The sequence below is a fragment of the Chrysochloris asiatica genome, unplaced genomic scaffold (genome assembly GCF_000296735.1).
Source record: "Chrysochloris asiatica unplaced genomic scaffold, ChrAsi1.0 scaffold00079, whole genome shotgun sequence".
Taxonomy (NCBI): Eukaryota; Metazoa; Chordata; class Mammalia; order Afrosoricida; family Chrysochloridae; genus Chrysochloris; species Chrysochloris asiatica.
Window position 1 is genome coordinate 1458531 of NW_006408597.1, and position 15676 is coordinate 1474206.

Here is a 15676-nt window from a genome sequence, read left to right on the forward strand (position 1 = left end):
TTTAGCCTATGTTGTTGTTAAGTGCTGTTGAGTCAATTTTGGCCTATAGCAACCCTGCATACGGTTTCCAAGGAGTGGCTGGTGAGCTTGAACTGCCGACCTTGCAGCTCAAATGACTTTGCAGTCTGACGCATTAGCCCACAGTGCCACACCAGGATTCCTACGGACGACCTTTAAAGTCCTGAGACTGGATCTGATCACCTAGAATGCAGTGGAGGCTTGGGGAGTGTGTCCTGGGGAAGCCCCATTTAAAGGACCCATAAGGGGGAAAAATCCCAGAATCATTCCTTGGGACAAAGAGACTGACATATGATAAATATTGCCAAATACTGCTAAAATAGTCTTCTGTACCTTCATAGAATCATCTTGTTTTAGCTCTTTAAATGCACAGTGAGTGGGACTGTCCATAGGAATGAGTAGGAAGCCTCGACTGCCTTTGCACTGGACTTGGGATGTAAGGGAGGGAAGCCTCAAATCACACTAGTGGAAACAGGCTGATGCTCCCAAGTGCTCCCAGCCACAGGACTGCCTAGCAAGTTTGTTCCTGATGCAGAGTTTAAGTAAGAGCTACTGATTCACTGTCTGGGGTGAGGTGTGTTTTAAACAAGTTCCCTCTAATACAAATGAAAAGTTGAGAAACCTGTGGTTTAGGGATAGACTGGGAGAGGGTGTGTCCTGGTGACGTCTTTGCATCTCCAGAGACTCTGGTGGATCCGGAATCTGAGGTGAGTCTGGGTGGAGAAGTTTCCGGATGACCCGATGGCAGAGGATTGCTGGGCAGGAAGAAGCATTTACTCTCGAAGTGGAACACTTTCCATTTGTTCTTCAAGTCAGAATAAGGCCTTTCTCTCAAACGAGATGGATTGGCACAGTGGCAGGAGCAATGGGCTCAAACATAATAACAATTGTGAGGATGGATGGCACAGGAGTGGGCAGTGTTTCCATCTGTTGTATATAGGGTTGCATGAGTTGGAACCCACTGGACTCCAAGGCACCTAACAACAACAACCCAAGTAAATGTAAATGTACCTTCTTTATTGTAGATGCTGAGTTTAAAGGTTTAACTTCCCTAGGGGTATCTAGAGTCTTGGTATAGCCCTGTAGGATAATTGGACTGTTAACTACAAGGTCAGTGGTTCAAACCCATCAGCCGGTCCTTGGAAACCCTATACATGGTTGTTATGAGTTAGAACTGACGTGCTACACAATGACAGGAACATCTACCTTACCCCTTCCAAACCCCACTGCCATTAAGTTGATTCCAATGTTGACTCTGTTGGATGGAGTCGAACTGCCCTAAGGGTTTCCAAGGCTGAATATCTTTACGGAAGCAGGCTGCCAAATCTTTCTCCTGAGGAGTGGCTGGTGAGTTCCAACTACCAACTTTGATTAGCAGCTCAGTTCTTACCAGTGCGCCACCTACATTCCCCTCAGCGCCCCCTTCCACCCTGACCCCCGTGTCCTTATATGGAAACAAGAACACATTTTTCAGTGAAAAGAAATTGTATCTATACTTAGATTAAACACAGATTTCTGTTTTATTTGTGTGAAAATTGCTAAGGAATAATGGAAGAAGTTTATTAGGCATTCTGGAAGAAGCTAAACCAGCATTTATTGCGCCTACTGAATGTCAGGAACTATTTTAGGTCCTGAAGATAAATCAGGGACCAAAATAAACTGTCTGCCTTCACAAAATGGACATGCTAGTTAGGAGACAGATTAATAAAGATTTGTTGTGTTAAATACCATTGAGTTGGTTCTGACTCACTGAGACCCTGTATAGAGTTTCCAAGGAGCTACTGATGAATTTGAACTGCTGACCTTGAGGTTCAAACTGATCTCGCAGTCCAACGCCACACCAGGACTCCAATAAAGAAGTTAAATAAGTAAAATGCATTCTATGAAATACTTTGACCTATATGTAAAATATAGGACTGAAGGGAGGTTCATTAACAATCTGTGCTATGCAGATGACCCGACCTTGTTTGTCAAAAGCTAAGAGGGCTTGAAGCACTTGCTGATGAAAGTCAAATCATACAGCCTTCAGTATGGATTACAATTCAATGTAAAGAAAACAAAACTTCTCACCACTGGACCAATAAACAATATCATGATAAATGGGGAAAAGATTGGAGTTGTCAAGGATTTCATTTTACTTGGATCTGTAACCAGCTGCTCCTCAGAAACCATATACGGGGTCGCTATGAGTAGGAACCGACTCAAATGCACTCAACAACAACAATAATCAGGAGGCTTTCTGCTCCTGTAAAGATTTACAGCCTCAGAAACCCTGTACAGTGTCGCTATGAGTCAGAACCGACTCCACGGCACAAAACCACCATCGCCATAATCAATGAGCGCCACACCAGGACTCCGCTCATGGAAGCAGCAGTCACAAAATCAAACCATGTATTGCACTGGGCAAATCTGCTGCAAAAGACCTCTTTAAAGCACTAGAACAAAGATGTCACTTTGAGGACTAAGGAATGCTTCACCCAACCCATGGTATTTTCAATCACCTCATAAGCATGCAAAAGCTGGACAATGAATAAAGAAGATGAAAGAATTGATGCAATTGGGTTATAGTGTTGGTAAATACTGAAAGTACCATAGACTGCCAAAAGAACAAACAAATTTGTCTTGGAAGAAATCCAGCTAGAAGGCTCCTTAGAAGTGAGGATGGTGAGACCTTTGTCTCAAGTACCTTGGACATGTTATCAGGCAGGATCAGTCCCTGGAAAAGGGCACAGTGACAGCAACAATGGGCTCAGACTAAACAATGGTCGTGAGAATGGCATTGGCATAGGACAGGACAATGTTTCTGTTGTGCCAGAGTAGATAGGAGTCAGAGTGGACTTGACACATAACAACAATATCAATGTAAAATAAGAAAAACTGTTACTAATCAGATAGCAGTGAATGCTAAGAAAAAAGATATTAAGTAGAGAAGGAAAACAGGAAGTGTCGGTGTCTAAGAACAAGTGAGAATATAGGCCAAGAAGGAATCTGTGAGCCCTGTGGCAGAGGAAAGTAACTCACTTCTCTGGATGTGTTTCTTCATCTGTCAAATGAGAACAAATAGCTCTTTCCTACAAAAAGCTCATGACTTCAGACTGACTTTGTCACTTTTAAGCTATGGGACACTGGGTGTGTAAGTTCTTGAAACTTTCACAATCCACATTGCTCATCTGTAAAACAAGCATGCTTGTCCAGCTTGTTACATATGATTTTTGAAAATACCAAATGAGATAATACATGAAAATATTTGAAAACTTATAACCTACTATATAAATGTTGTTGTTGCTGTTAAGTGCCATTGAGTCAGCTCCAACTCATACTTTATAGAATTACATACAAGTTATCTATCTTATGGGCTGCAAATCTCTTGTTAATGGTCAAAAACCCCTCAGAACTGAAGGTAACATTGAATGAGATAACCATCCCTCCTGACTCCCTGCTTTGGAAGGGAAAAGGCCAGTACAAAGTATCAGGAGATATTGAGTGGACACCAAGAGTTGAAATCAGCACAAGAGCAACTTTTTGTGTTTTTTATTGATCAGACTAACAATCTATTTTAGGCTTCGGGCTGAGGCTGTGGGTGTTTTGCAGCCACTGCCAACTCTTTGACGCCTTGGTGGCAGCTGGGACATTGAGATGCTCGAGAGGAACTTGAGAGACAGAGGACAAACTTCCACATCGGAGACCCAATAATCAAACTGAATGTTCCCAAGTAGACACCTGATAAAATAATTATTATATTTATCAAATTTAAAAAGGTTTTACAGCCATTTTATGGTCTTGTTTTGCTTGTGGGACTTCACTTCTAGGAAATTTACTAGACAGACTGAAAGGAATGATAAAGAAAAATCATTTAAATGCCTTAAGACAGTCCATCTTCTGGGTATTTCTGTTGACAATGAATGTTAACCAAAGTAGACAATGATTCTACACACAGGTTGTTGTATATTGCCTATTCATCTTCTTATCTTCTTCTGCCCTGGTAACTGATAGCATCCCAATAAGGGTTTGTAAAATTAATAAATGTGTTTGGTATGCATGCATGGTCTGGCACATAATATTCAATACATTATCTGTTGACCATATTGCACATTTTTACCATGTAAATTTGCTTACCATGAGTTAGTCAATATGATACAAGGGTTTGTGTTTCTAAAACACACAAAATAGCCCCCTCCCCTAACAATGCATGGCTGGTTCAACTTAAATTCAAATTTTAAATTTAGTTTGAATACAAGGGATCTTTCTGAAGGTCTGTCGTATAACCGATCATAGTAGACGCTCCATATTGGCTAAATAAATAAAATGCACAATCAGGAAGTCAAACAGTTACTCCAGCCCAAATAACACGCAAAGTGCATAAACTGGACGTCTGCTCAGCTCACATTCACCAGGTTGACCGCTACACCTTCTCTGAGGAACTGGTTCCCCACTCGTCCAAATTCGGTTTGGAATGTTTCCACTCAGCTTCCCAGAGTTTTCACCTTTCTGTTTCTAGAGCGTTTCAATGTTCCAGCTGTCACTAAAACGCCTGGGAGCTTAGGCAGAGTTCAGGCACCGCGGCCAGAGACCAGGTCTCAGGGCCGGTGGGCGGGCCTGGTGAAGGGCCTTGTGGCTGTTCCTCATTGGGGCATGGTTGCTATAGTATCATCGACCGTAATACTGGAGTGAACAGCTTCCGGAAAGTTAAACGAGAATTACTTCCTGTATTGCCCATACATGCTATGGCCGAATCGGAAGGCACTAAGGCCCACAAAAACTAAAAGCTTGACTCTGGCATCTACTACATATCCTTTAACCACTTTAGTTTGTGATCTTGACATGTTACTTTATAATTTTTTGCTTCCAAAATATTCTCTGGCCACTCTTCCTTTATATGCCAGCCTTCAAAATGGCGCCTATGGCGCTGGCGGGTCAGAGGTGAGTCACATGGGTCTTCCCGGTTCCGGCTCGGCTGAGGCCCGGGGTGGTGAACAAGTCTCCGGCACCATGTCTGGTTGGTCTGGCCTACTTTCTCGGCGTGGCCCTTGCCCGTTGGCGTTGTTGCTTTTGCTCCTATTCGGCCCCAGCTCGGTCCTCGCCATCTCCTTCCATCTGCCCCTTAATTCCCATAAGTGCCTCCGCGAGGAGATCCACAAGGACTTGCTGGTGACGGGCGCGTACGAGATCACCGATCAGTCTGGGGGCGCTGGCGGCCTGCGCACCCACCTCAAGGTGCGGCCCTGGGCGGCGCGGGGCCGGGCGGGAAGGCTGCAGGCGTGGGCAAGGGGAGCTCCGGGTTCGGGGAAGTCGGGCCGGCGGAGACCTCCCGTGGGCGCCCGGGCTGGGCGGCGGACACCGCCCCCTCGCCTAGTTGGCCTTCTCAGGGTGGGGCTGGCCGTCTGTCTGTGCCCGGGAATTCTCGGCACCACGAGGGGTGGTGATGGCTGAGCCGGGGCGGCCTCGACGTGGTTTCTGTCGTGGCTCGTGTCGCATGCTGTAGTCTCGAGCTGCAGGCTGCTTGGTTCTGCAAAGCAGTCTTTGGACGTTGAGTATTTGCAGGGAGTGATTGACTGTAAACCTGCAGGAAAATGATGGGAGGCACTTGACGCTAACGGTGAACAATAAAACCTATTTGTGGAGTATCTGCTGCGTGTCGGGTCCTGGGTACTTTACCACCCTTTGAAATAGGTACAAGAGGAAACTCAGGCTCAAAGAAATGGCATGAATTGATAAGTATTGGAGATGAAATTTTGATTCCCAGTTTGGGAGTTAGTATGTTGAGGGGAAAGTGCTGCCCTCTTATTCTCTGTGGTTTCATCTGCAATTTCTGTGATTGTTGAACGGCAAATAATTGGTCACAGAATGGTCTCCGTCTCAAATTCTTGCCCTTTGATGCTCCAAAGTCTGGACTTGGCAAAGTTTTGCCTAAATCTCAACAATACTGATGGATGCTAACAGCTGCTACCCGAAAGCCAGGTTGGTCCCATTTGAAGTTAGGGTGGCCTGGCCTGCTCATTTCAATGTTAATGTAATTTGGTATGCCAGTCCAGGTTTTATGGACTTGTCAGGTCATTTCATTGATTCACAATAAGCATGGTAGTTTTTATGTTTGTGTTTTTTTTGTTGTTGTTTTTTTTAACAGAATGAACTTTTCCTTAAGAATAAATAGAACCATTTTTGGCTTCTAAACAGAGCTTCAAGTTTAAACCAAAATTTATGTTTAAGATCTTGGGATCCAGAACCAAACCAGTTGTCAACTGAGGCAGCTAAGACTGGGTGATATGTGTATGACAGTAGAACTGTGTTCTGTAGGGTTTTCAAGAGCTGATTTTCCAGAATTAGCTCACCAGTGCCTTTGGGTGGACTCAAACTGTCAACTCTTAAGTTAATAAAGACGCTCCAGGTCTTTTCCTCCAATTTTAAAATCAATATTGTAGCACTTCCGATTTACTCTTTGACCTCTGCTTCCCTCATTACATCTCCCTTGTGATTACAATGAGACCAGATAATTTGGGATAATTTCCTCATTTAAGATCCTTAATGTAACAATCATGTCTACAAAATTCCTCTTGTCATGTAAGGTAACCCTTTTATAGGTTCCAGGCATGAGGAGCCCTAGAACCCTTTGGAGAGCCTGCATTTGTTCTCGAATTGTAGCTTTGGCTCCTTTGTCCTTTTGACACCAGCATACTACCCACTGCTGTAAAGCTTCCAGTCAGTTTTTCATTAATGAATTAATTTATGATGATTTCTGAAAGTAATTTTTCAATAAATTTGTAAAATAATTTTCTAATTTCATCTTTGTTGTTAAGTACCATGGAGTTGGTTCTGACTCATAGTGACCCTGCGCAGGGTTTCCAAGGCTGTAAGTCTTTTCGGGAGCAGAAAGCTTCATCTTTCTTGCGCGGAACTGCGGGTAGTTTCGAACTGCCGACCTTGAGGTTAGCAGCCCGATTCATAACCACTATGCTACCACAGCTCCTTCCATCATTGTTGTTGTTGTCAAGTGCCGTTAGGTCGATTCCAACCCATAGCGACCCTGTACAGGGTTTCCGAGGAGCAGCTGGTGAGCTTGACCTGCCGACCTTGCAGTTCAAATAGCTTTGCAGTCTGGAACAGTAACCTACAGCGCCACACCAGGACTCCATCATTACTTCCATATATATTAACTGGGATTATTCTGTAAAGAATTCATTCAGTTGTCATTGAGTTGCAAATGTGGAAGCTGTGTTGGCAGGTGTTTGGTGTGTATGTTTTCACCACAATAAAAAAAAAAAAAGGGAAAAAATCAAAGAATCTATTAATGAAGGCCATTTGATTACCTTAAAATTTACAATTTGCATAGGATACAATTCACTGCTGTTGAGTGGATTGTGACTCATAGTAACCTTATATAGGCTAGAGTAGAGCTGCTTCTTGGAATGTCCGAGGAGCAGACAGCTTCATCTTTCTCCTGAGGAATGATGGCTTCAAATTGCTGACCTTGTGGGTAACAGCCCAATCAATAGGTGACCCACTAAGCCGCCAGGCCCCCTGTATTAATTGACAGTATTCAGTCAACAAGTGTCGCTTCCAGTGTTGCCCAAAAAGGGTTTTTGTTGTTGTTTTTAGTATTACAATGAATTTATTTTTCCATTTGTCTTTTTGACATCATCCTACTAGCCTTTTATGGCTTTCTTTTCTAGCACTACTAGCCTTTTATAGCTTTCTTTTCTAGCACAAGATGCCCCAAACTCACTTTGCATATGTCCCTGTCCCCCCCCACTGGGTTGTGGTTCATTTTTGTGGAAAATGCGATTAGCAACCACAAGCTTGGTGTAATTTAAAAACAATAATGCACTGGCAGGTCACAGAATACATTTGTGGACTAGATTCTGTCCTAACAGTTTACAACCTTTTTCATAATATCTGCTCACTTCATTTTTGCTTCTTTATTTTAAAAAAGCAGTTGCTGCCAAATTGATTCTAACTCATGACGATTCCGTATGTGTCAGAGTAGAACTGTACTCTGTAGGGTTTTCAGTGGCTGAGTTTTGGAGAAGTGTATCACCAGGCTTTTCTTGTAAGTCACCAACCTTGCCATTAACAACTAAGTGTGTTAACTGCTTGTACTACCTAGGGACTCCTCTGCTTCCTAAGGAAACTTAAACATTTTACTACTCTCCCTCCATGTATCACCGTTACTGCTGCGTGCAAGAATCCGATTGGCTTAGCTCATTTTTTTTAATTGTAGACCACATCCTGAGTCTTTGATCAGCCTGTAGGTTGTCTTCTCTTGGTCATATGCCCACCCCAGTCTTAACAAGTTGGTCTGGGTTGAGGTGGCAGGAGAACCAGGAACTTCCTGTGATACAAAACCTGGACTTGGCATTTAGTGGTTGTTGTGAATTGGGAGCTCTGGTGGTGCAGTGGTTAAATGCTCAGCTGCTAACTGAAAGACTTGAAGCTGGAACACACTAGCTGCTCTGCAAGGAAAAAAAGTAACAGTCTGCTTCCATAAAGATTAAATCGAAAAAACGAATGAATGAATTCTGACTCATAGTAACTCTATAGGACAGGATAGAACTGCTACTTATTTAGGGTTTCCAAGGTTGTAAATCTTTATAGAAGGAGACTTCCCCATTTTTCTCCCACAGAGAAGCTAATGGGTTCAAACCAGCATAGCAGCTCACCATGTAACCCACTACACCACTAGGGCTCCTTTCATAAAATGTGTTGTTACGTGCCATCAAGTTTTCCTACTCATAGCAACCCTGTATAGAATTTCCAAGGAGCAGATGGTGGGTTGGAACCGCTGACCATGTGGTTAGCAATCCAGTGCTTATCTTACAGCGCCATACTGAGTTACAGTCTTGGAAACCATATGAGACAGTTTTATTCTGCCCTACAGGATCACTATGAGTCAGAATTGATATAATTGGGTTATGGGTGAAGGAGACAACTTCCCCTAGAAGGATCTCTGTGATTGTAATGCTTTGATTAACCTGACTCACCTTCCTGTCTAGCAACAGTAAATACACCTATGCTATCATATATCACTCTGTATTGTAATTACGTGCTTGTCCATCTTCTCAGAGAGACTGTGAGCTCCTCTCATCAGTGCAATGCTTCTTTCTAATCCAGAGCAGGATTTCAACATAAGGAATGAATGAATGAGTGGGCACTCTCGGGCCTTTCTCCCTTCCTTCCTCTTCACATCTCTCCTACTTGTAAGTTATGAGTTGTGCTGCTGCCAAGCCATCAGTTGCAATCTACCAACTTCCTCACAGGAAGGAGAAAGATGAGGCTTTCTGCTCCTGTAAAGATTTACAGCCCCGGAAGCTGTATATGGGGTCACTGTGAGTCAGAACCGACTCCATGGCAGGCACACAACCACCGCCGCTCCCGACTATAGCCATTCTATATCAGTGTATTCAGTTCTTTGAATATAATGTTCTCTCTCCCAAACCAGTGTGATGCTGCAGGGTAATGCACTGGATTGCAATGTCAGTTTGGGCTGCAAGATCGGCGGTTCAAACCCACTAGTTGCTCCTCGGAAACCCTATACAGGGTTGCTGTGTGTCAGGACCGACTTGGCACTTAACAACAATATACACACTATTGAAGTCCTGTGGGTTAATGTGCTGGAAAGTCAGTCTGAACTGCAAGGTAGGTAGTTTTGGCTCACCAGCCGCTCTTAGGAAACCCTATACAGGGTTGTTATGGGTCGGAACTGACTCGACAGAACAAGAACATACTATTGGAGTCCTGGTGTGGAGTTGTGGGGTAAAACACTAGACCTCAAGGTCGGCTTGAACCTAAAGGTCAGTGGTTCAAACTCACGAGCCGCTCCTTGGAAACCCTAATACAGAGTTGCTATGAATCAGAATCGACTTGATGGTACTTAACAACAACAATACACACTATTACGGAGTCCTGGTATGGCACCATAGGATGACCACAAGGTCAGCGTGAACCTCAAGGTAGCAATTCAAATCCGCCAGCTGCTTTTTGGAAACCCTGTCTATACAGGGTTGCTATGAGTTGGAATTGACTCCACAGCACATAACCATGACCACCATACACTATTATGGAGTCCTGTGTGGTGCTATAGGTTAAGTACTGGACTGCAAGGTCGGGTGAACCACAAGGTCAGTGGTTCAAACCTACCAGCCTCTCCTCGGAAACCCTTTACAAGGTTGCCATAAGTCGGAACTGACTCAGTAGCATTTAACAACAGCAACATACACTATTGTAAGGAGCCCTAGTGGAGCTGTAGGTTAGGTATTAGGCTGCTAGCCACAGGCTGGTGTTTTAAACCCACCAGCTGCTCCTCAAGAGAAAGCTGAGGCATCTGCTCCTGTCAAGATTTACAGTCTTGGAAATCCTTATAGGGTCATTGTAAGTCAGAATCAACTCAATGGCAGTAGGCTTAGTTTTGGGTTATAGGCCTGTTGGCATAGTGGTTAAGTACTCGGCTGCCAACTGAAAGGCTAGTGTTCAGATCCACCAGCTGCTTGTGGGAGAAAGATGTGGCAGGCTGCTTCCAAAAAGCGTCATAGCCCTGGAAACCATACGGGGTAGTTCTACGCTGTCCTACAGGGTTGCTGTGAGCTGGAATTGAGTTGACGGCAATGGCTTATACAATTCTGTTCTGCACTTTGCATGTACAGTTGACCCTTGTTATGAATTGAGTAAAGGTTTATAGACAAGATCATCATTTTTGCATTCGACAAGTCCTATTCTTTGTTTCATTTCAGTGATTGCAATCCCCTCCCTGCAACAACAGTTGTTCCACTTCTTCCCTGTGGCTGCGCATGTACAGATAGCCTCTTTCAAATTCTTATGTATTTGTAGGATATGTAAATAAATATCTACCCTACTCATCCTTCCATACCCATTCGCCTGTCTCTGTCCATGTATCTATACACAGAACACTGTTGTTCCAGTGTTGTGTATATACCACTGTAACCTCTCTCCCCGTTAGTCCTTCCGTTCCGCCTGTGTCTTCACCTGTCACCTTTATTCTTCTGCTGACCTTCCTCTTGTATATTGCTTCCCCCTTCACCCGAGTTAACATGTGTGTACCCTCTAGGAGCTCTGGTAGCGTAGTGCTTACGAATCGGGCTGCAAACCGCAAGGTCAGCAGTTCAAAACTACCAACTGCTCCACGGGAGAAAGATGAGGCTTTCTGCTCCCAGAAAGATTTACAGCCTCGGAAACTCTGTTCAGGGTCGCTATGGGTCGGAACCAACTCGACGGCACTTAACAACAACAACAATAACCCTCTAGCCAGTAAATTACTCTCCTTTCCCTACCACCCATGGTAGCCATCAAAGAATGTGTCTTGTATTATGAAAACCTTTTCTTGAGTTTTTGTAATAGTCGTTTTATACAATATTTGTCATTGTGTGATTGACTTATTTCACTTAGCATAATATCCTCCATGTTCATCCATGATATGAGGTCTTTCGTAAATTCCTTGTTATTCTTCAATGTTGCATCAAAGTTTATTTATCCACTCTTTTATTGATGGGCATTTAGGCTGTCTCCATCTTTCTGCTATTATGAATAGTGTTGCAATGAACATGGTGTACATGAGTCTGCTCGGATCCTGGTTCGTATTTCTTCTGTCTATATATGAAGTAGAGGAATTGCTGGATGTTTTAGACCAGGTTTTCTAGAGAAGAGAAACAAGTGAAACATGTATGTGTGTATACATATGTATAAAAAGAGACATTTATTATCTTAAAGTTACAGAGTCCCAGGTCCCCTGCCGAAGAGAGAGCCCCTTCCATGTCCATTATATTGGGAGCAGGCTACACACCAAAGAAGCGTACCTTCATTGATGATTGGTTGCTCATAGCCATTTAATCATAGAGCTAACTATGCCTTTATTAGGTTTCATGTGGTGCTGCAGATAATGTGCTGGATCACAAGGTCAGTTTGAAGCTCAAGGTTGGTGGTTCAAACCCACCAGCTGCTCCTTGGAAACTCTATACAGGTTCACTATGGGTCAGAACTGACTGAATGGTTCTTAACAACAACCATGGGAGTAAGCATATCCCAACTGCTAAACCTCTGGAAATCATGGCCTAGTCAAGTTGACACAAAACACTTAAGGTATTTTCGTTTCCAACTTTCTGAGGACGCTCCATACTGTTTTTCAGAATGGTTGAACCATTTTACAGTTGCACCAACAATGTAGGAGTGAGGATCAAAATCTCTCCATAGCCTTACCAGCACTTGTTAGTTTTTGTTTTCTTTGAATTTTGCTATTAATGCTGGCGTGAGATGATGTTTCACTGTTGTTTTGATTTGTATCTAATGGCCTATGATCCTGGACATGTCTTCACATATTTGGTGACTGACTGCCTGAATGTCTTCTTTGGTGAAGCCTGTTTGTGTCCTCTACCAATGTTTTCATTGGGTTGTTTGTCTTTTTCGTGTAGTGGTCTTGTAGTTTTATATAAATTTTTAGAGATGAGACCCTTGCATGATAATGTCGTTGCAAAAAACTTTTTCCTAAGTCTGTGGGGTCCGTTTTTACGCTCTTGACGAAATCTTTTGATGCACGTAAGTGTCTTAATTTTAAGGAGGTCCCAGTCACCTATTTTGCCTCCTGTGGTTTGTGTTTTTTGATAATGTTTGATAGTGTATTTATGCCATGTATTAGAGCCCCTAAGTTTGTCCCTATTTTTTCATTGATGATCTTTATAGGCCTGGGCTTTATGCATTTAGGTCTTTAATCCACATTGTGTTTGTTTTTGTATATGGTGTGAGATATGGGTCCTGTTTCATTCTTCTGCAAATGGATTTCCAGTTTTGCCAGCCCATTTGTTGAAGAGATGATCTCTTCCCCATTGAATGTGTTTTGGCCCTTTGTCAAAGATCAGCTGACTGTATGTGGGTGGATGTACTTCTGGGTTCTCAGTTCTGTTCTGTTGATCTGTATATCTTTTGTTGTACCAGTACCAGGCTGTTTTCACCACTATGCTATGTAGTTCAGGGAGTGAGAGGCCTCCAATTTTGCTCTTAAGCAGTGCTTTGCTTATCCAAGGTCTCTTTTCTTTCCATATGAAGTTAGTGATCATGTTTTACATCTCTTTAAAGAATGTTGGAATCTGGATTGGGATTGCATTATATCTATGTTGTTGTTGTAAAGTGCCGTCGAGTCGATTCCCACCCATAGCGACCGTGTATAGGGTTTCCAAGGAGTGACTGATGAGCTTGAACCACCAACCTTGCAGTTCAAACTGACTTTGCAGTCTAGCGCATTAACCCACAGTGCCACACCAGGACTCCTATAGGTGGTATTATATCTATTTGGGTTATAATTTTTGACTACCCCAAAACTTAACTACTGTTGACTGGAATCCTTATCAATAGCATAAACATTGGTACATATTTTGTAATATATACTGCACCCATATAAAAACTGCATTTTCAGTATTTCACCAAAAGTGAAAGTTTTTTTGTTCCTGCTAGCAACAGCTTCACGAATTTCCTTTCATTTTTTTTAACGGTGGCCCATAATGCCGGTGGGCAGTTGAAGCTGCAGACTTAAATCTACAGTACGTATCAAGCAATTCAGCTTTGCATCCCACTAAACAAGTGAAGTTCAGTGACTTCAGACAGGAGACTTACTTACACTTAATTTTGGAGAGCTAGGTTTGCTGACCCACGAAGCTACAGCTGAGAGCCTTCAGGCTGAGGTTAATGGTGGAGTGGTATGCCCTGTGAGCATTAATCAGCAATCCTAAACTAATTTGGTAACATTGCCCAGGCAGAGAGAGGCCTGCCTGAGGTCATGGCTGAGGAGAGCCTGGAAAAACTGTGCCTTGAGAATTTCTGGCCCTGCATGGCAGCCTTTTTAACTTCCCTACCTAATGAACTCCATACCTGTGAGTAATGTCTGAGTTCTGTGTGGCCATTAGACTAATCGAACCCAACTGAGTAGAGTACTGTGGATGGCATAGTGCCATTTTTTGCAAATGTAGAAAGAAAAGAAATACCACATGATCATCACCAGAGCGGGTTTCAAGAAGCCCAGTGGTTAAAGTCTATCATTGATAAATACCTTTCAGTGTTCTAATTGGGCTGGCGTAGTTGTCATTGTCATTTTTTGTGAGTGCTGCTGCTAACTCACCATTCATCTTAATGAGATTTGTTGTTTTTTTTTAATGTTATGTGCAACTGTGTTCCCACTCCTTCCCAAGTAGTTTATACATAGGAAAGCCAAACAGCGTTTGACGAGTTCAACCACAAATCATCCGTTTATTAGAGACTCAACCTAAAAATTATGCAACTTGGCAGTCAAGAAACCATTGGCTTTTAACTTTTTTCCACCAAAAGTTGTATGAAAAGATAGTGTTGATACTATAGTTTTCAGGCAATTTTAATGTAATTTGTGATTTAGTTTGAAGCTATTATCTTTCAGTTTGTAATTACTGGTGTCTGTACTGAAGAGTGTTCTTGGTTGGGGAGGAGAAAGAATAGAATGTTTGGTGCACATCCCCCAGAAGTAGCATTCACTTTTATTAATAACTCCCCTGTGGACACATCGTTAAGTGCTCAACTACTAAGCAGAATGTTGGTGTTTAAACCAACCCCTCAGAGGCACCATGGAAGAAGGCGTGGTGACCTGCATCTTCAGGGTATCACGGCCCTGAGAAGCCTTATGGAGTGCAGTTCTTGTCTACAACAAATGGGGTCGCCATGAATTGGACTAGGCTCTGTGGCAAACGGTTTGGTTTTGATTACCCTTACTTAAGCTAATCTTATTGTGTTGGGAAAAATGTGGCTCTTTCAAATTTATATTTGATAGACTATTGTTCAGTGCATTAGACGTTGTTAGTTCCAACTCATAGTGACCCTGTGCATATCAGAACAATACAGGTCAATAGATAGATGGTTATGTATAGAAGACTCATTGGTACATGCACATTTAATAATACTAACAGTTGAGTTTCTGTATGAATTTAAAATTTCTAGCTTTAAAACCTGACCTGTGTTTCCTGCTTCATAAAAGGTAAATGATGGTGTATTCCTGGAACAGCTCAGCTGTCCACAACTTCTCTGTTTGATACAAAGAAGTTTGAGCTTTCTACCAGATAGCTTTATGATGACTTCTGAAGACCCAACTCATAGCAACCCTTGTAGGGTTTCCGAGGAGCAGCTGGTTAGTTTGCATCACAGATCTTACAACTAGCAGTCTAGTGCTTATACTGCGCCACACCAGGAGCAAATGTATAAAGATAACCTAGTGGAGTGCGGTGACTTACATGCTGTGTCTTGACTGAGTTGCCGACTGGTTCATCTGAAGCCACAGTCTGTGCCTGCATGCGTCGTAGCCCAACACTTGGACAGTGGAACCCTCTGTGAAGTCAGCTGGCCCAAGGCCAGAATTTGGGCTCCCAAATAATCTTCTGACTTGAGGGAGGTTGATGTCATCTGCTTTATCCTGTGCCCCCAACCTCATTGTTCAGCATAACCGTGTGGGAAATCAAGGGATTAGTTGTTAAAGAACAAGGCTTTGTTTGTGCTTAAAAGGGTCATGCTGAAAGTTTTTACCGTAAATAACTTTGGAACAGTATGAAAAACAACATTTGATCTGGCTTCACCCCCGCAAAAGTATTGTCATGGCAGCAACTGGTCTTTCGTTCTCATTCCTCTCCCTTCCTCCCTTTCATTCCCC

The 15676-nt window shown here is 42.9% G+C and overlaps 1 protein-coding gene across 1 annotated transcript in view; it reads left to right on the top strand.

Moving 5' to 3' along the window:
- The first annotated feature begins 4962 nt into the window (after positions 1-4962).
- TMED10 (transmembrane emp24-like trafficking protein 10 (yeast)) overlaps positions 4963-15676 on the top strand; it is a 60753-nt gene continuing 50039 nt past the window's right edge. Inside the window, exon 1 of the mRNA XM_006865517.1 lies at positions 4963-5232. Within this exon, the coding sequence (XP_006865579.1) occupies positions 5008-5232 (225 nt within the window). The 5' untranslated portion in view covers positions 4963-5007. The remainder of the gene's footprint in view (positions 5233-15676) is intronic.